Raw genomic sequence first — 20,178 nt, 5'->3', positions numbered from 1 at the left:
GACAAAGGACACAAAGGCCCAACAGAAACCCAAACACAGTCATTTAACAAGTATCTGTTGAGGGTCTATGCGGCAGGTACAGCGCAAGGCACGGGGATAAAATGGGCAAAAACAAGACACTGTCCATGTTCCTTGAGAGCCCAGTGCAGGGGGAGGGAGGATTCCCAGAGGCCGTGGCCCTCGAGCTGGGCCTGAAGAACCAGCGGGTGCTAATTACCATGTAGGTCTCTGCTCTCCCTCGCAAACTGGTGAGTTTAGTGTTACTTTTAAAGTCACTGTAAAAGTTACTCAAAGGTGCTGTGGCATCCTATGTGCTACCTTTGTTAGGTGTTTCATACTTTCCAGCTATGCTGTATATCTCTTAAAGGAAAGGACTGCATACGTTCCCTTTACTCCCCATAATACATGGTATAGCATCACGTAGAGAGTGCAAAAACACAAACTGTCCAATCCAAGATCAGAAAGGAGGTTAAGGTCCATGACGCCAAAATAACTATTTTGTGCTCTGCTTTTTTAATGATGATTTTTCTTTTTAAATCATGCCAACGCAGGGACTAGGGAGACAAACAGCTGACCACTGGCTGACATGCACACTTCCTGCTGTTCGTCAGACCCATGGGCCCCTCACACCTCACCATGCGATATTTTTTTTTTAATCTTACCTTTCATTTATATACTACTTTATACTTTCAAAATACTTCAAATGTCAGGATATAAATGTTTATAAATGGCCGTTGGATTTGGGGAAGCAATTACCCCAGCAAAAGCCCCCTTTTAGCTCCAGTATTTAAAAAATCAGTGCTAATCTTCAGACTTTCTAGTGAAGTCAAAGCATACTCTTGATCTTACACGGGCCCAGAAACATTCAGAAAGAGTGTGTGTCATTCATGTAATAACCAAGAAGGAAAGAAAAGAAACTATGCAGAGATAAAAAGGTCCTGGGGTCTTAAACCATCAGTCCTCTTCCACTCTCCTCAAACAGGGTATGCTTACAATTTTTTCTCCTCTCAGGATCCCTGCTTGTGATTTGAGGAGCACCAAAAAGGAAAAAAAGAAAACTTCCGACCCTAAACAAAACAACTGGCAGAGTAAAAAGTACGTGTTTTCTTTCTTAAAAAGCGAAAAAAGGGGCTTCCCTGGTGGCGCAGTGGTTGAGAATCTGCCTGCTAATGCAGGGGACACAGGTTCGAGCCCTGGTCTGGGAGGATCCCACGTGCCGCGGAGCAACTAGGCCCGTGAGCCACAACTACTGAGCCTGTGCATCTGGAGCACAGATGTGCTTCGCAACAAGAGAGGCTACGATAGTGAGAGGCCTGGGCACCGCGATGAAGAGTGGCCCCCACTTGCCACAACTAGAGAAAGCCCTCGCACAGAAACGAAGACCCAACACAGCAAAAATAAATTAATTAATTAATGTCAGATGCAGGCTTGTGACATCTTCTGTCACATGGGGGAGGACGTAAGTCAGGCACAGCAGATAAGCAAAGCTTTCACTTAAAAAAAAAAAAAGTGAAAAAATTCAATGATTTTTCCAAATTGCCCTACTCTCAGCAAGTTAACATATTCTACCTTTATTAATGCCTGTTCTCAACCTAAAAGTCTCTGTATTAATTTGATTACTACTAACCTTGTTAGTGGGCATTAGCATATCAAAGTGTGTAGGTTGAACATGGAATATTCTAGATTGTATTTATGCCTGCTCTTGTTGCTAAACTGAATAGTTAATACCACTTACCATCCTCCAAAATATTAGTGCCAACAATATTTTGAACAGCAGCATTTCATTAGCCTCGGTCCACTGGACCAAATTCTAGTATTTAAGTTTATTTTTTGAGCAATTATAACTATTTGTATAAACTGCTGTTTCATGACTTTTATTCTCTCTTATAGGTCTTCCAAAGAACAAAAAAGAAAATCTATTTTTTGTTTAATAGAATAAAATTCAATTTATCTTGCAATTACAATACAGGTCCATTGGACCTATTTATAAACCTAAGATACACTATGTGATCTTGGTGAGTTTGTTAACTATAATTTGAAGAATCACACTATTTCATCATCCTAGATCTTATTTCATCATTATTCATCCATTATTCTCAACTATGCTAATATATATTAAAGACTAAATTATAAGAAAATTGGAGAATGACAGAATCACCTAGGAAGACGATATAATAGTGAAATAAATAATTAACCTTTCTTATTGTATTGCCCAAAATATTGCATCACTTTTAAGAAAGTAAAAAGACTGGAAACACCATCTGTGTAGTCCACCTTTAAGTGTCTGTGCAGAAAAGAGTTAACGTCATGGTCCGGAGACAGCTATCCTCAGAAAGGGCTGCCTGCAAAGCTGGCCCTTGGCTGACTTGCGGGAATTTGACTGGTAATCCGCTCCCTACACGGAAACCAAAGTTCTCCGAAATGACAGGGAAAACTAAACTGTGTGCACAAACAAGATGCTTGTGCTTCTGCTGAGCGCCTGCTCTCCTGCTGGAGCCTGGAACGTTCCATACGAAGTAGAGGGAGCCGACGTGACACACCTCCAGGGAAACCGGGGGCCCTGAGTCGCTAGAGAGTCTCCTGCACAGAAACCTGACACAAGACTTTTTTTAAAAAAAACCTTCTTTTAGATGATTAAATGTATTCATTTCTTTGAAATTGTCAAGGAGAGATGCTTTTAAATGTTACTCCACAGTCAAAATAAAGGGCGCTCACCAGTTCACCCCGTCTGCTTCCACCCAGGCAAAGCGGTACTCGCTGACTCGGAGCATCAGCTGCAGACACCCGGCCACGCACTGCACGTACTGAGAGCTCTGTGCGGGGAGAAGCACAGCGTTTGAAACCGGAAAGCACTTCGAGTCACAAGGTCATGCAGATACCAAATTCTGGAGTGGTTTTTACTAGAGTTTCTTATCATCTGAAAAGTCCGGAAGTCTCAAATATTTCTTCAAAAGTCAATCCTTGTTGCTCTACTCTCGTCCTCCTAGAAACGAAGCTGACTTCTTTTGCCAAATTAAGCCTACACGGCTCAAGCCCACTGAACACATCCAGTCAGGGAAATCAAGGAACAAAGTAATTATGCCTTTGATATGGTTTGATAAACAGCTTATTATCTTGCAATGTTTCACTTAGCCCTGAATAGAGGCACGATACAGAGAATACTGCTCTTCATAATTACACAAGTATCAAAGAACAACAATAAAATGAAAGAGATCAAAGTGTATGCTTTGAGACAGGCCCATATCTGAGTGACCATGAGCAAGTTTCCGAACCTTGTCAATGCTCAATTTCTTCATCCTTAATGAGGATCATGCCCCCAAGCACCCTGAAAGGGTCCTCTTAGTACTAAGTAAAGTAATTCATTTAGCAGAGAGCTAGACATGTCACAGAAACTCAATAAATAAGAACTTAAAAAAAAAAACTATACAGCACATAAGAAGTCTACTTAAACACTTGAAAAAGACTGATTTTTTTTAAACTATCAGTTCAACAGGACTATGTTAGAGAAATTGAGGTTAAATCTGAAACTTGAAATAAAGAGAACAAATATCCCCGAGAAGCTGCACGCTCCTCCATGTTAGGAAAGCTGGTAGCGACACCTGGCCTGGGCGCCTCCCTAAATACCTACCATGAGCCTTATACCTATAAGAAATGGAGGGACAAGGGGAAATTTCAGACCCCAGCCTTAAAGAACATGCTAACAAAAAGAAAGAAAGGAGAGGATCGTGGATGTCATATTAATTCACAAAACCTAATATACATGATGCCACTTCAGCTCTATGTTTTAACTTAAACTAAGTTTGTTAAAACCGAACACTTCAAAGAATTCCAGGCACTCAAATACAAAAACACAATGATATATTTGGAGGAATAATCAAAAGTTATCATGAAAAGGTTATCTTAGATTTTACCTAGAAAGGAGTGAACACAGTTGCCCAAAAGCACACTATATCCAGTAACTTAATTTGCCTGAAAACTCAAAACATTCGCAGAAATTAATGACAAAAAAAAAGTGAATTTTCAGCTCGAAAACAATCTTCCATAATGGGAAAAATATATATATGTATTTTTCCAATTAGGTCAGCAGCTAAGTAACCCTTTGTGAAAAGGAGAATTCCATCTTCCTTGTTTAGAGAGACAGCGTAAGCAAGGTTTCTACAATAGTGAATAAAAGGCAGCCTAGGGCACTCTCTCCTCTTCCACTTGTCATCGATTTCCTCTCAACACGAGAATTTCTTGGTTCACTGTTAAGTCTTTTTCTTATCTGTGTCCACTTACCCTACTATGTTGAAATACATGACACATTTAAAAAATGGGTTCTTCGTTGCTAGTTACAGCTTCAGGACTCACGTATATATGAGCATATAAAAGATGCTGCTTCAGCTCTGTTTACAGTAGCCAGGACAGGGAAGCAACCTAAGTGTCCATCGACAGACGAATGGATAAAGGAGATGCGGCTCATGTACACAATGGAATATTACTCAGCCATAAAAAGAAATGAAATTGAGTTATTTGTAGTGAGGTGGATGGACCTGGAGTCTGTCATACAGAGTGAAGTAAGTCAGAAATAGAAAAACAAATACTGAATGCTAACACATATATACATGGAATCTTAAAAATAAAAAGGTTCTCAAGAACCTAGGGGCAGGACAGGAATAAACATGCAGATGTAGAGAATGGACTTGAGGACACGGGGAGGGGGAAGGGTAAGCTGGGACGAAGTGAGAGAGTGGCATGGACATACATACACTACCAAATGTAAAATAGACAGCTAGTGGGAAGCCGCCGCATAGCACAGGGAGATCAGCTCGGTGCTTTGTGACCGCCTGGAGGGGTGGGATAGGGAGGGTGGGAGGGAGGGAGACGTAAGAGGGAGGAGATATGAGGATAGATGTATACGTATAGCTGATTCACTTTGTTATAAAGCAGAAACTAACGCACCATTGCAAAGCAATTATACTCCAATAAAGATCTATTAAAACATTTTTAAAAGATGCTGTTTCTAATGGTACTGATGAACCTAGCTGCAGGGCAGGAATAAAGAGCTAGACACAGAAAATGGACTTGAGGACTTGGGGTGGGCGGGGGAAGCTGGGGCGAAGTTAGAGTAGCATCGCCATATACACACTACCGAATGTAAAATACCTAGCTAGTGGGAAGCAGCTGCATAGCACAGGGAGATCAGCTGGTGCTTTGTGACCACCTAGAGGGGTGGGATAGGGAGGGTGGGAGGGAGGCTCAAGAGGGAGGGGATATGCGGACATGTGTATGCATATGGCCGATTCGCTTTGTTGTGCAACAGAAACTAACACGGTATTGTGAAGCAACTGTACTCCAATAAAGATATATTAAAAAATTTTTAAAAAGATGCTGCTTCTAAAACTTCACTCTCTCCTGTGATGCACCATGAGGCAGTCCAATTCCAGTCCAGAAATTATTTTCAAAGTACACAGTGAAGGCAACAGTGATAAATGACTGAGGTACTGCCTTCAATTAAAGTAAACTGTATCACTGCCTTACCTTTCTCTCACATTGTCCTGTTAGTCTCATGTACAAATTTATTCAATGATTTTTTTTAGAAGAAAATAGTCAGCCTTCAATCAACCCAGCGAGCCACCGACTCTTCCCCCACACAGAGGTCATTCAAACACTGCTGGAGAAGACTGCACAGCCACGCAGAGCCATCAGGAAGCTCTGCTCTCGCCGCCACCCCCAGAGCCACGCTCACACCTTCACCTCTACCCTCCTGTCCCGCTCTCTTCCCTCACCTCAGCACTGAGAGAAAAAACGGAGACCATCAGCTAGCGAGTCACTGAGCTGCCAACATCGCGCCCCCAACTGAACTTCCCTGACGGCCCTTCTCACCTCCCTCTCCCCAAGCAGAGGCAGACAGCTCTTCCTGTCCAGGACCCGCGGCCCCAGCAAGGCCTGTGTCCCACTCCTCCCACACAGCATCGCATCAGTCCGACCCCTCCCTGTAGCTCCGATCTGTTTGACAGGTTTCCTCTCCTTAGCCCCTAAATATACTCAATCTTTCTCGTCTTAAAATTATCCCTAAACCTTGTACCAATCTCAGCATCTTTCTTCCTCCCAAAGCACGAAGTTTTCTTGACAGAATTATCACCAGGTTCTTACCTCTCTGATACCTTATCACTCCACCAACATGGCAAATGCCAGGACCAGCAGTGACCTTAAAGTGCCAGGTCCAACAGTTACTCTCCCCCAGAGAACCAGACCTCTACCTCCAGCTGCTTCCGGGAAAGCTCTCGCCCCTCCTTTCTCCAGGTGAACTGACTCGCAGCTCCAATGTTAACTCCACCACCATGAAAGAAAGGCAGTAATGTAGCCTAACAGTTACGAACAAAGGCTCTGGAACCAGCCTGCCATGCTCAGCCACTTCCAAGCCGTGTGCCCTTGAATGAGCCTCCCACCTATAAAATAGGGATAACAGGGCACATCCCATGGGGTGTGGGGATAATCTCATTAGCTAATATATGACAGACTGGGCTGAGAACCAGCTACAATGTGTACTCTCAAACACACAAACCTCCCTGATAGAGAAAAACTAACTTTACTTCTCAACACATTAAGAGAACATCATTAGATAAATTTTCTAATATTGCGGAAAATGCAAATTCTCCTATATTATGGTGGAATAATCACATAAGGAAAACAGCTACTGACAGAATTCACCTTCCTGGTGAAGAGGGTCTCCCAGGTCCATATTCTGCAGAATTACAAAGTAATTCAAGAAGTGAGGAATTACAAAGCAAGTAGGCAACGAAAGATAAACATAAAAACTGCAGCCACATTGTACCAAAGTAAAACTCATGCTATAACAATGTTTACAGACCAATTTTCAATATCTATCTCCATAATGCTGGGATATAAGTACAAACTAAATGAGAAAAAGTAAAGATAATATTCCTCTAAATTTTGGAATCAAGGGTGCTTAAAAAAAAAAAAAAAGACGTCTGCAGTGCAGAGAAGGGCACCTGTCTCAGATGCAGTGGAAACACACGTGTGTCCAGTGGTATCAGCGAAGCACAAAGCTGAGTTTGTAGAACACACCATCGACCAAAATAAACCCCAGAAGCCAGTTTTACATGAAATCCTCCAGGACTGGTGATTAACCAATCCCAAAAGTATTCAATGTGTCATGACTATTAAATGAATCTTTTCTCATAGAACTAAAAAGTGAGTGTGCACATCTTATGTGTGGAACAACTGGAACTCTCCTACTTTGTTGGCGATGTGTAAACTGGTTTAGAAAAGTGACTGGACTGCTGGACCTAAATTCACATGTAACCTGTACCCCAGCAACTCCATTCTAGAAGTGCTCCAGGCGTAAGTGGTTACATCTACCAAAGGCCATGTACAAGGATGTTCATAGCAAGATATTCACAACAGCCAAGAACCAGAACTAACTCAAATGTCCATCAATAAGAGCATGGATGATATACATTTAATATATTACTACACGGCAATAAAGAGATGAACTACTGCCAAGTGCAACGTGAGTGACTCTCACTGACACAATACTGCACAAGAATTCGGACACACAAGAGTTCACACTGTGTATGATTCCACTTTTATGGAGTTCAAGGTCAGGCAAAACTAATGCATAATAACGAAAACCTTTGTGGGAGCCGAGGCGAAGGAAAGTATTGAGTAGGACACATGATGTATAAATGCATTCAGCTGAACATTTAAAAATCTGTCTATTTCACTCTATGTAAGCTGTAGGGGAACAAAATTTGCCACTTTAAATGGGTCCCTTTGGCACGAGGATTCTTTTAGAGTGGTTATTTTTTTGAAAGCAGAGGATTCAAGAAGTCTGTCTTTTTACCTGCTCTTTAACTGCCTAAAGAACTCAGACAAAGGCCCTGGTCCAGGAAGGGCAATGTCACCGGAGATCTACAAAGTACACGGGTCGGCACTGGGGGGAGCTGCACAGGGCCGGGAGACCAGAGTCCTCTGTGTGTCCCACTGTCCCCGCGGGCCCAGCAAGCATCTGTCACCAAACACCTGCTTTCCCACCTCGTGTGAACTGCCTTCTCCCCGCTGAAGTCCCCCCACCCCCCGCACCCCCTTCTCCTTCTCTCAGGCGCCACATCTGCGGCCTCATATTACGGGGCCCCTGTACATACGTAATTACATCTGGTTTTCTCCTGTTAGTCTGTCTCACGTCAATTTAATTCTTTGGCCAGACAGAAGAACCCAGAAGGAGCAGAGCATAATTTTTTCCTCCCCAACAAAGCTGTGACATAAAAATAAGTGACCAAAGAAAGGAAGGGAGGCAAAGAGGGAGAGAGGTTTTGTCAGTCAGAAGTTCTGCCAATTTACCTTTGGCAAATCACTTTAAACTCTTCAAAATTGTTGTCTCATCAATAAAGGAAAGCAATACCAGCCCAATTTTTTAAAAATAGCCCTAAATTAAAAAACAAAACAAAAACAAAAACCTCTGCTACTCAAATCTGAACTCACATCAGGTAAACACAAAACAACTGTAAGGTACATTATCATCATTATTATTCTTGTCGTTATTACTACTTCATATTCAGGAACTAAAACAAATATAGTGCAAGAATTCTCTTGAAGTTGGCTTATTAAGAGAGACCCTCTAGTCAATACTCATAAAATACCTATATTAAATTAATACCTAAATTAACTTAAGATAATTTCATCTTAGACTTAAGTCTTAACCAAGAAAGTAATTTCACTGTTAATTTACAAATTTATAAATCTCCTTCAAGTACTACTTTCAATCTAATTTTCTTAGGCGTATAATTTAATTACATGACTACTGGGATTCTTTATTGTAGGAAAAATTATTGCAGACTTAAGAAATACGATTTACTTTATAAATCACTGCTTTGTATGCAACTTCCAAGAACACATCCAATGTACAATATTAGGTTACCTTATTATTGTTATTGATGCTATAGTTTGAAAATGATATGTAAAAGAAAGTCTGGTACTGAAATACTTTACCATTTAATTTTCCTTTGCATTGCCGGAATATACGCAATCCTTCCAAATATCTGATCAGAAAAGCAAAACTGACAGGTTCTTATCTGTTCTCCTTTTCTTAACATTTACTCTTCGCATATATTTTAATGATCCACAACGTTTAAAACGTACTAATCTTGTGATAAGAGGATACAATGAAGATCACCCAAACATTGCTGCAGGTGAAGAGCAAACGCTCTGGAAACCGGCACCAAGACACGTAATTGACTGTGAACGTCTCTGGGTCCTCACAGACTTTACAAATCACAGGCTAGAGGGGACCAGAGTTAAACAAGAGGCCTGCACTCTGCGAATTCCTGACGGAGCCCCTCATGTCTGCTACTCGGGGAGCACTTCTGATACACTTATGGACAAACAGTGAAGAACCAAATCGTTAAAGTCCTCCAACTCTTCTGAAAGACTGAAAAGTCTTAAATTAAAAACAGAGCCTTAAAAGAGTCAAAGCAGTTAACACTACCTTCACATTAACAAGGATATTAGAATTGTCAGAGAAAACAATTTAAGGAATGTGGCCAAAAGCCAAAAAAGCTAAGGTTTTTTTTTTCCCCTTTCATTCTAAAATGCTGTTATTACATGCTAAAACATGGATGAATCCTGAAAACATACACCAAGTGAGAGAAGCCAGTAACGGACGACCACATATTACGTGACTTGTGTACAGAGAGTGGCCAGAAGAGGTGAATGCAGAGACGGAAAGTAAGTGAGGGGTTGCCAGAGTTTAGGCGAGGGGTTAGGAACAGGGGTGACTGTTTCGGTGGACACGGTTTCTTTCTGGGGTGTGGAAAGCGCTACAAAATCAGATGGTGGCAATGGTTGCCCAACTCTGTAAATATACTAAAACCAATAGCAAATGGAAAGCTTTTATGGTATGAGAAACAGATTTCAATAAAGGTGTAAACAAACAAACCAAAAAGCCTACAAAAAACTGCAAGTTAACTTGCTTGCTCACACGTGCCAGGTTTCCAGGTGGTCAAGAGCCACGTGGGGCTACCAGGGTGGACACTGCAGATATAAAGAACGCTGCCATCACCCCGGAGAGTTCTACTGGACAGAACTGCTCCAGAACATTAAAAGGCAAGATAAAATGAGCAATATGGAGAACCTGGCATCTTACTCACGTTACTTACTACCAACGAAACCATGTCCATCCAGCAATAAGCGGGGCCGGACCAGGTCTACAACAGGGAACAGGACGCGGAGCGGAGAGTTACCACGGTCCCCTGCACACAGGTATGAAAGAGGCTGGAGAGAGGGAAAAGAATGCCCAGATTCTCCTGACTCCTCCAAAGGCTGGGAGAGATCACGGTGTTCCTCTTTTTGTCAGGGCAGCGGCCCAGCAATCAACATCTAAGCCTGGGCGACGTCCTCGTAAAAGTAGAAGATTGATAATTCCCATGCAAGAGCCAACAAAGAACTGAACGGACGGCTGAAGGTAAGTTAGGGTAAGTACATGTCAGTGATGGAGTTTATTATTTTTACATTTAGGTAAAAACAACACAAATCATTTTTAGAAAATTTCATTTATATAATGTCATTTAAATAAAAATGTCTGTAATGATCCACTCATAACTTATGATGATGCTTCTGTGCCATTTTAAAAGTCAAGACTGTTGCATCCTGCTGATTTCTCATTTTGCTGTGTAAAGCTTTGTTCTGTTTGTTTTATACTGACGTCAAGTGGCAACAGCGCAGAATGCAGTTTACCAAACCTTTTCTATGCTGTCTGAAAACCTAAAGGGATTTTAAGATATAATGTCGATATTCTTTACAAGTCTGAGTAGGTGAGGCAACTTGGAGAATGCCTAAAGCTCCAAGTCCAGTCCAGGTGCCTCAGAATCCTCTCGGTAAGGAATTCGTCTCCTTGGGGGTTCTGCCACCATGAGCGGATGACCTTGGGCAAGCCGGTGTGCCTTTCCAGCCTCACTGCTCATCCCTAAAACGTGGCTTATGGTAAGACCAATGTCAAAGATGGGGTGTGAATATTCAAGGAGATGTAAATGCAAAACGACTAAAACACTGCCAGGCACACAGGAAGAGCTCCATACATACCAGCTACCAATTCTGATCCCCCTACTGAAACAAAGGAAGTGCTAACACCTCTCTGTCAACTTCTTTAAGTCTGCCTTCCAAGTTGTCAGCCTTCTGAAAAGTAGGAACCTCCAGCAAGAGATAGGGAGTATGTTCAGGTGTGAAGCACTAAAGGGAAGAGAGGGGCACATCAAAAGCCAGCTTTTCTTCACTCAGAATCACCCCTGATGCTAATACCGTTTGGGATGTACGTGTCTGAGTCGACCAGATAAACCACTTTGACTAACCACTGCCAATTCAATAGATCAGCGCTGTTTTTCCCACACGCTGGACAGAAAAGAGCAAAAGAAGAATGTCACGTCACCAGAGCTCGCACCTCACTGCGTGAGCTCTACTAACTTCCAAACACTTTAATAACCACTTAAGTTTATTCCGAAAATACCTTTTAAAATTTTTACAAATAAGTCTTAATTAGACAATTTTTCAAATCAAACAATTTTTCAAAATTTCAAACCGGTGGAAAGAAACTCAAGTCATATAAAATAAGGACTCCCAATTTAAACACCTGCTTATGGCTGAATATCTCGACTTCGAACCTACCGCCTCCTTCCCCCACCCTGGACCCAAGACAGCTCACTCAGTTCTATACCCTGTTCTGATTTCAGAAGACGCGTGGCCATCTTCCGGCTTGACACACTGTTTGTCAAGTCCCTCGACCCGTGCCCCAAGAGAAGCCCCACTCCCGGCTTTGAGATGGACTGTGTCGCCCTCTCTAGTCTACGAGCACACACACAGGGGTGTGGCCTGCGGGTTATGCACACGGACGGACCCTGCGTGGCCCCCACACAGCTTCGCTGAGGTCTAGCACAGGCCGGTGGGAGACACCATCCTCGGAAGGTGCTTTCCGGTTTCCCAGAGATATTTCCAGCAAAGGAAGCTGAATACGCCTCACCTACCTTTTTAACTCTTCCCCCACCTCGCTCTCAGCTGGCGCTAACCACACCAACCCATACTTGTCCAAATCTATTGGCAATTCTTGAACTAGTCTGAAGACAGCAAAGTTAAACCACTCCCAACCGGGGGGGATAACCCTAACCAGGAAAGGAACTGGGGGAACATGATTAGTTTTAACCTTTAACCTTTTGGCTCTACATAAATGTGGGGCAGGATTGGCCTGAAAAAGGGGGAGGGAGAGTCTGGCCACCACGTAGGCCCCCATTAAACCCTGAGCAACTCAGGCAAGTAGTGGGTTTTCGTACCAGTGGGGAACGGAACTGTTTTCAGCTGCCTGGCGCAGGGTCCGTGGATCTGTCAGACGTTAACGTCTGTGAGACAGCTAAAGTGTTAAGAGAGGAGCTCTGGTTACTCACTCGACTTGTGCACCTGAGTCCAGACTTGCTCTGATTCTCAGGCCTGAGATAAAGCCGCCTGAAGAGAAGAGCAACACGAAGAGGAAGCCCCACATCCACCAACAGCAGAAAGCAACCACACAGCCCAGAAAGGCCTACACACAGCTTTCACAACACCATTAACCCAACTGGAGGTGACACCAAATCCACGGATTTACATCTGGGGGACTAGGGAACATCCTCAAAACGTTAAATGTCTGTGACTCAAAATAACTTAAATTCAGGGTGTTAGGAGGCCAGTGAACGAACAAGGAATGTACTTACATCGCTTGAAGAGACTGTTCCTGTTTCAACAGCGACACCGCTACCACGCAGTTTCTATTACGAAATAAATAACTTATTACTTAGTTTTGTTTTTAATTTTATCCTACTTCATCAGCTTACGAAAGAGAGCTAAGCAAATTTTATCACTGTTTTCCTAATCCTACTGAATGGAGTATGAACTAATAAAAAACGTGGGGATGATAACGAAATATTCTAAACGTCGTTACACTCTTCCGGATAATCTCTTAATCAATAAATTATTTTAAAAGGAACAATAATAAACTGAATACTAAGTTCCAATTACATTTCATAAGTGAAGCGAGTGCAAATTTCCAAGTCTCAGGATTTACTTCCTGAGTCATTTTTCCAATGAGACAACTGTCTTAAGCTGAACTATCTACACTATATTCTGTGGCAAAGCTTTCAAAACAGGTGCCTGATGATGGGAAGATACTACATGGAACTTAAAAAATTAGGTTATCCACGGCAATGCTAACACATTATAATGACAATCAGAACCTCACCTGTTACACAGAAATGACCAAAGAAAATTTAAGGTAGAAAGTCAGAAGCTGAATATGCAAGAGAAAAGTGATAATGAATTTCTGAAAGGAAATTTTTATTTTGTTTTATTCAATAACTTATCTACTAAGTGCCAGGCATGAGCCCCTATAACCCAAGTATAACGGTTAAACTATTGGGAAAAAGGCTCCTAAATGTCTCTATTAAGTCAAAGAACAAAATATCCAAATTGGCACCTAATTCAGACTTTTGAAAGTCTACTTCTATCAGAATCATGAAAATGTGGTCCTTTTTATGAGGGAGAAAACGCTTACGATAGAGAAAAAGAGACCTTACAGATACAGTGCTATCACGTGGCATTTAAGCAAAGTAGAAAATAAAAGCCCGAACAAGCCTCTGCTTCATGCCTGTCACTACACCCTGATCAAAGGCTGTGGACAAGCGTCTGCCCACAGCAAGGGTGGTAGCCAGCCAGAGCCCAGCGGAAGCAGTGACCAGACTCTGAGGCACGGCTGGACGGGCCTGAAGCCTCTCCCTGGGGCAGGACGTGCAAAGCAGCAACGCCAGACAGTAACTGAACAAGGCCAAAGACTCGGCGATAAAAAGAGCAAGCGTGCTGGAAGATACAGAAAGGTCTTTAAGAGCGTCTGTCTCACACCAAGTCTAATGAAAAGTGTTCCAGACACTGAAATCTCTGCTTCCACTAGTGACCGGAGAAATATCCCCCCAATTGCTTGACAGGGTTACAACCACAGCTAATCATTCTAAAACTAACCAATTATCTGTGAGGCAGAGCATAAATGTTACTCCTACGGGGAAAAGTCTAAGATGAAACAACCCAAAATGTTAGCGGCACACTGCAGCGTGCATTCTTTGCTACCAGATCTCATTTTATGAGTCCAGCTAGCATAGAGCCTTATTACCACCAGACCATGCCTAACACTAAAGCAGAATGAAGTTTCTTCAAAGGGAGAACTAATCTCATAAGAGGAAAAAAGAAAGGGGGGGGGCGGGTTACCTCTTTAACTAAGCGCTCTGATCCCAAATGATACACATGTAGAAATAAATACATCTCATCTTCACATAGTATTTTTCATGTTCTAAGTATCTTCTTTTTGAAATATCTCACAAACTCAGTAAAATCTGCAAAACTTGTGACTCTTGTAAAAGTACTTTTAAAAACTAAGCCCAAAAGAGTGTTAAAGTGTATGCTGATGACAGAAAAAATAACTGATTTTGTTCAAGACACTTCAAAATCTCCCTATCCAAACAGAAAAGGTTAGTAGGCTCCCCCCGCAAAAAGGCAGGCAACGATAAGACAAAAAATAAATCGAAGCAAAATGTCATGGTGTCTCTCTCGTACTTCAAATTAAAATCTACTAAAATCATAAAGTCACCAGCAACCTAAATTACAACTTTCCAAACCTTCATTTCAAATAGGCCCTTACTTGTCATCTAGCCCTGAGGCCACCAGGCCTCCCAGCACGGCTTCTCCTGGCCCATCCTCCATGTCCCGCCCACACCAAAGCTCGCCCCCTCCTGCCTTTCCTTCCGGATACAGATACGCCGCCCTCCCCACCCAGATCAGCTCGCTCCCTCCAAGAACCCTCACCACCTCTCACTTGGTCACCAGACACCTAAAGGAAAAGCAACCCTCCACTGAGCTGTCAGGAGTGTCCGGCCATCCGCCCTGCGCTGGGGAACCGAGAAGACAAAAGGGAAAACTCGTCATCTGCCAGCCGTCACCCCGAAAGCTGTCCTCCTCCACGAAGAAACGGGCTCGAGGGCCCTGACATCAGCGAGACCACAGCAAGCAGGCTTCGTGTTTCCCTTTGGGCTTAAATGCAACCCCACGAGGACACGGTGAAATCCTAAGTGGGAGTCACTGAGGGAGACATCCTCTTGGGCTGGTGAGAGCAGCCCCAGGCCACCCAGTGGTGCCTGGGACGGCCTCCTGGCCAGGACTAGAGGCGGGCTGCCTAATGAGCTGTCCCGTGCTGTCTGCAGTCTGAAGCCCTCCTGGCAGCAGCCAGGGCCAGTTTATTTATTGGTGTGACTGGTCAGACAGTTTGGCCTGGGTACGTGACCAGAGGGCATAAAGGACCCACTGCACACTTTCAAAGAACTCTCCCCAAACCAAGACTCCTGGCACCGATCTGGGTGGTCCAGGGTCCCAGGGCAGAGATGCTCGCCCATCGCACTGTCTCTCCTCCTCTCTCGTGAGCCTCACACGAGTGTACCCTTGGAGTTGTGTGCGTCCTTCCAATCCTCCAACCCGTGTGATCTCGGCAGCCACCTTCCTGGAAGGGAAATCCTCCCTACCCGCTGAAATGCATGAAGGGAAAATCCCAAGTGGCAGAAGAGACAGGAAGCTCTGAGCTGAAGACAGTTACAGGCAGAAAAGGTGAAGCCCCTACCAGACCTGCGAGCAGCATGGCTGACTCATCAAACTCAGAATGCCTCTTTTTTAACATAGAGTTTTTGTAATTTCACATAATTACCATAAATAGCTTTAGAGAACATGGACGTTATGTTCTTTTCAAAGATACTAAGAGGAATGTCTTTTACCTGTGAACTCAGTTGAGTCTTTATCCAATTGAAATAGTAATTTAAGTCACTGCCTTCCATCAATTCTTTTCCCCAAGCTGCTAACTTGGCAATAATTCTTGCTGCCTGAAAAATAAGGAATACATTTGAATATTATCCTGATTCTAAAAATCACACCATAGACCCTAAGAAACAGGACTCATAACCATTTTGCTGCAGGATTTCTTTTCGCACTCAACTCCTCCAAAGATAATAGATATTTCATTTTTAAAAATATTTCTAATATGGTCAAATGTAGTTTTAAATAGTTCCGTTAATGTGAACCAAAACCAGTTGTGTTTTAAGAATTTCACGATATTCCCTGCATTATTCTGAGTTTCAAAAGTAAGATTAGGATTCATTGTAAGACCAGCAAAAATCAAAGAACACAAAAATCCTTCTTTGTGACTTTCACCGAATCAGTTGCCAGAGTTCTGAGCAATGGCTCCAACAAATGGCCAGCCGCTGCCTCGGCCACTCAGGCCCTTGCGAGCTCTCGGTTTCAAACCTGTGTCTCGGTATAAAATATATCCTGGGTATCACTCAAGCCCCTGCGAGCTCTCGGTTCCAAACCTGTGTCTCGGTACAAAATATATCCTGGGTATTGGTATATCCTGGGTATTGGTATAAAATATATCCTGGGTATTGACAGTCATCTCTCTCAGTAGAAGCAAACACCCTTTTCTCCTCACTCAAAAACTTCTCAATTTTCTTCAAGCTATAAAATGAATCACGAAGGGAGGGTGGGAGGGAGATGCAAGAGGGAGGAGGTATGGGGATATATGTATACGTATAGCTGATTCACTCTGTTATACAGCAGAAACTAACACCATTGTAAAGCAATTATACTCCAATAAAGATGTTAAAAAAATGCATCACAAATTTTTTTATTAAATAGGCAGTATAAGTGTATTTTATCAAATCATCATGTTGTACACTTTAAATATCTTGTAATTTTGTCAATTACACCCCAATAAATCTGGAAATATATAGATATAGATATACCAGGGGGAGGGGGGAAAAGCAGTATAAAATACTACTTCTCCACCCGCAAACCCAATTTAATAAATATTCTTTGAGTTCTTTCCATAAGCGAGTTAGTGTTTCAAAGCTCTCATCATTCAGCAAGAGTTAATCCTAGTAGAGACCGTGAAGGCTGATTAGCTAAGCCAAAAATACACTGAGGTCTGCTCCCAGACTTGCACACAGCGAGCGAGGTGACAAGAGGGCAGCGTGTGTCGTGGCATATTCGGGAGCCTGCACCACGGGGGAGGGGGGGCAGAGCCCAGCACCCCGACGCCCTCGCTTTGCAGTGACATGAGGTCGTCTTCACGTGCCTCGCTAAGTGAGTTCACAGACACGCTATCTAACTTAAACTGACCTAACTGTCACAAAACAGATAAGTGACACGAAAGGATCCCTGTAAGGAAATTGGAAATTTAATAGATGATCAGCAGTGTGCGCACAAGCTAAGGGGCAAAGACAGAGGAACACGAGGCCTGGCGTTTCCTCTCCGAGCACAAGCTCTTCATCAGCACGGGGTAAACCAATGAGCACCTGACCCTCAAAATTTGAAAGATTAGCCAAAAGTAACCGGAATCATAAAGAAATGGAGACACAGACTTGGCTACACCAGGAATAACGATGAATCTTACCCTAAATGTGTATTTGGCCTTTAACACATTTGTCAATTTTATTATAAGACCATCAAAATTAGGAAAATGTTTAAATCATGTTTCCAGACAGTGAAAACAAGCCTCTACACAATTTGAAAGAAGAAAATATATTACTGTTTTTTTTTAAAGTACTCTTTAAAATAGTTTATTTCATGGGTCATCCTTTTTCTTTTTACGAATGTTTCATACAATATATGAACATACTAGTACATAAATGAATATAGATATATATGGAGAGAAAGAGAAAGCGTGTGCTCAAAACTGTTTCACTGAAAGTGGATCTTGCTGCGAAAATGCAGACATCTATGAAATGCAGCCTCAGGAGCGCCCCCTGCAGCCCACAATACGCTAGGAACAGAAAAGGCCTGTACAAGGACTGATTCTCTGATCGTCATCTCAGACCTTCTGCTCAGTGTCAACACTTCAAAAGATAGCCTTTCAGGCTAAGTTTAAAACAGGAGTGTATCTATGATATTAAAAAGCAATTAATTAACTACTTAATTAAAATAAAAATTAAACACAACAGCTGCTTCAAAGCAAAATTTAATTTCTATAGTAAAATGCAGTTCTGTCACAGACCACCTAAAGCTGTTTGCACATGTGAATTTACCACAGACTTTATTTTTAAATTTTTATTTATTTGTTTGTTTGTTGTTTGTTTGTTTATGGCTGCGTTGGGTCTTCATTGCTGTGTGCGGGCTTTCTCTAGTTGCGGTGAGCAGGGGCTATACTCTTCGTTGAGGTGCGCGAGCTTCTCATTGCAGTGGCTTCTCTTGTTGCGGAGCACGGGCTCTAGGCACGCGGGCTTCAGTAGTTGTGGCTTGCGGGCTCTAGAGCATAGGCTCAGTAGTTGTGGCGCATGGGCTTAGCTGCTCTGCAGCATGTGGGATCTTCCTGGACTAGGGCTCGAACCCATGTCCCCTGCACTGGCAGGAGGTTCGTAACCACTGCGCCACCAGGGAAGCCCTACCAAAGGCTTTTATCTCAATAAGCTCATCAAATGCTCTATAAACTTGAACTGTGTCAAAGCAACCCTGCCTCCTCTGACCTTCCAACACCCCACATTACTAACATCCAGTAAGGAAGCGCTGCTTTGAAAAGTCAACGTCAGAGCAGTCACTCCTCTGGGTACTGGGACGTTACCAAGTCACAACCGGCCCGGGTGCATTTCTTCCCTGAATCAGAAATGTGACCAATTCAAAACTTACCATATGAACAGTAAAGAGATCCTGGCGATTCAACATGGGCAGAAAGTAGGACCAGGCAGTGTTCTTGCTACGTTTAGCATAGTCAAAGAAAATGCTAACGCGCTGGTGATTTTCCTAAAAGAGAGAAAGAAAAAAAAAAAACCGGAAAGAAATAAACATCACTGATCAGAATGCATTTTCCTAAAGAATGTAACGATTATACACTGCTTCTCAGCCTTTCATTTTATGTCCCCTCAATCCATGTTTTCTCTTTCCAGTCGGTATGAGATTTGTCTCCCTGTTATTATTACAATGGGGCAGGGGGTGACGATGGGGGCAGGGGGAGATAGTTTTCAGTAAAATCACCTTTAATTATTATGATTAGTTTAAATCAGGTGAGCCACGATAACAGACCCCCCGCAGGTGTAGCACCCGAGTTACATCTCTCCTCAGCCTGCCCCTCAGTGCTGTCTGGACACCTCCACCCTCCTTCCACACAAACAAAATCGGGAAGGGCAGGGAGATCCCAATTCAGCTCTCAATGGGAGGACCAGCAGGAAGCACTTCAAGCTACTCACAGACAGGCCAGGGAAACAGGGCATCAGAGAAACCTCGGACGTCTGGGTTACCCTTACACACTGTGACAGGAAAATCGGGGCACATAACGACAGCAAAAAACAGCATAGCATACCAGCAGGTAGATCAGAGGAACAATTACTTCTTAGCTGAAACCATGCAAACTCTACCTGTCACCGAAATTTTCTCTGCCTATCGCTGGCCGAAATCCACCATCTGGTTCACTAAGTGAACACGGTGGTTAAGTAGCAATATTTGGTAAACAGCACAAATAACCACATAAACAATAATTTTAGCTCTCAGATCAACATTTAAATCTTTTTAAATACAGTGGTTTTAACTTTGGTCTGTGCTAGCAGTTACCTATTTGAGAAGTAGACTACTATCTCTTTAAGTAACAAATCATTATAGTCTAGACTGACAACTGAAATAATTATGATAACGAGTTCATCAAAGAACTCGAAGTTCAGGTAGGTCTTCATTAACTCCACTGGTGGACTATTTTCAAAGCTAAAATTGTAATTCTCATTGTACATGTAAATTAACAAAGTCCCCTACACACAGAAAGAGCAGAAACTGTCACACGTTTAACTAAGGTTAAAACCCATCTTCCTCAACAAGTCCTTCATGGATTTGATTCCCGCTTAAAAACGCACCTCCAGCCACTGCCGCTCCAAGCACCCAAATCCACATCTTTAACAGAATAAGGATAAAGCCCTCTCAGAGGCACTGAGCAACTGATACTAATATGCGAGCACAGAAAACATTTTAATCTTCAAAATTATGTGCTAAAAACTAAACACGTGAGGAAAAACAAGCAATTCTTCCCCCAAAGTATTCCATTCAGATGTGTTAAGAATAAAAAGACTGGATTGGAAATGTGTAACAATATTCTTT

At 42.6% G+C, this 20,178-nt stretch overlaps 1 protein-coding gene across 4 annotated transcripts in view; it reads right to left on the bottom strand.

Moving 5' to 3' along the window:
- Window positions 1–20,178, bottom strand: part of ATP6V1H (ATPase H+ transporting V1 subunit H) — a 93,415-nt gene that overhangs the window by 61,688 nt on the left and 11,549 nt on the right. For 3 of the 4 annotated variants that reach the window (XM_029222650.1, XM_029222649.1, XM_029222653.1), the window contains 4 exons: window positions 18,727–18,840; window positions 15,825–15,929; window positions 12,735–12,788; window positions 2,716–2,813 (listed from right to left, as the gene is read on the bottom strand). In XM_029222650.1, coding sequence (XP_029078483.1) covers window positions 2,716–2,813; window positions 12,735–12,788; window positions 15,825–15,929; window positions 18,727–18,840 — 371 coding nt within the window. The remainder of the gene's footprint in view (window positions 1–2,715; window positions 2,814–12,734; window positions 12,789–15,824; window positions 15,930–18,726; window positions 18,841–20,178) is intronic. The other variant, XM_029222651.1, reaches the window with a different exon arrangement.

Source organism: Monodon monoceros, unplaced genomic scaffold (genome assembly GCF_005190385.1).
Source record: "Monodon monoceros isolate NGI ecotype Baffin Bay Population unplaced genomic scaffold, NGI_Narwhal_1 Super_Scaffold_14, whole genome shotgun sequence".
Classification (NCBI taxonomy): domain Eukaryota; kingdom Metazoa; phylum Chordata; class Mammalia; order Artiodactyla; family Monodontidae; genus Monodon; species Monodon monoceros.
Note: the sequence above shows the minus strand (reverse complement) of the source record. Positions and strands in the feature narration are given on the sequence as shown.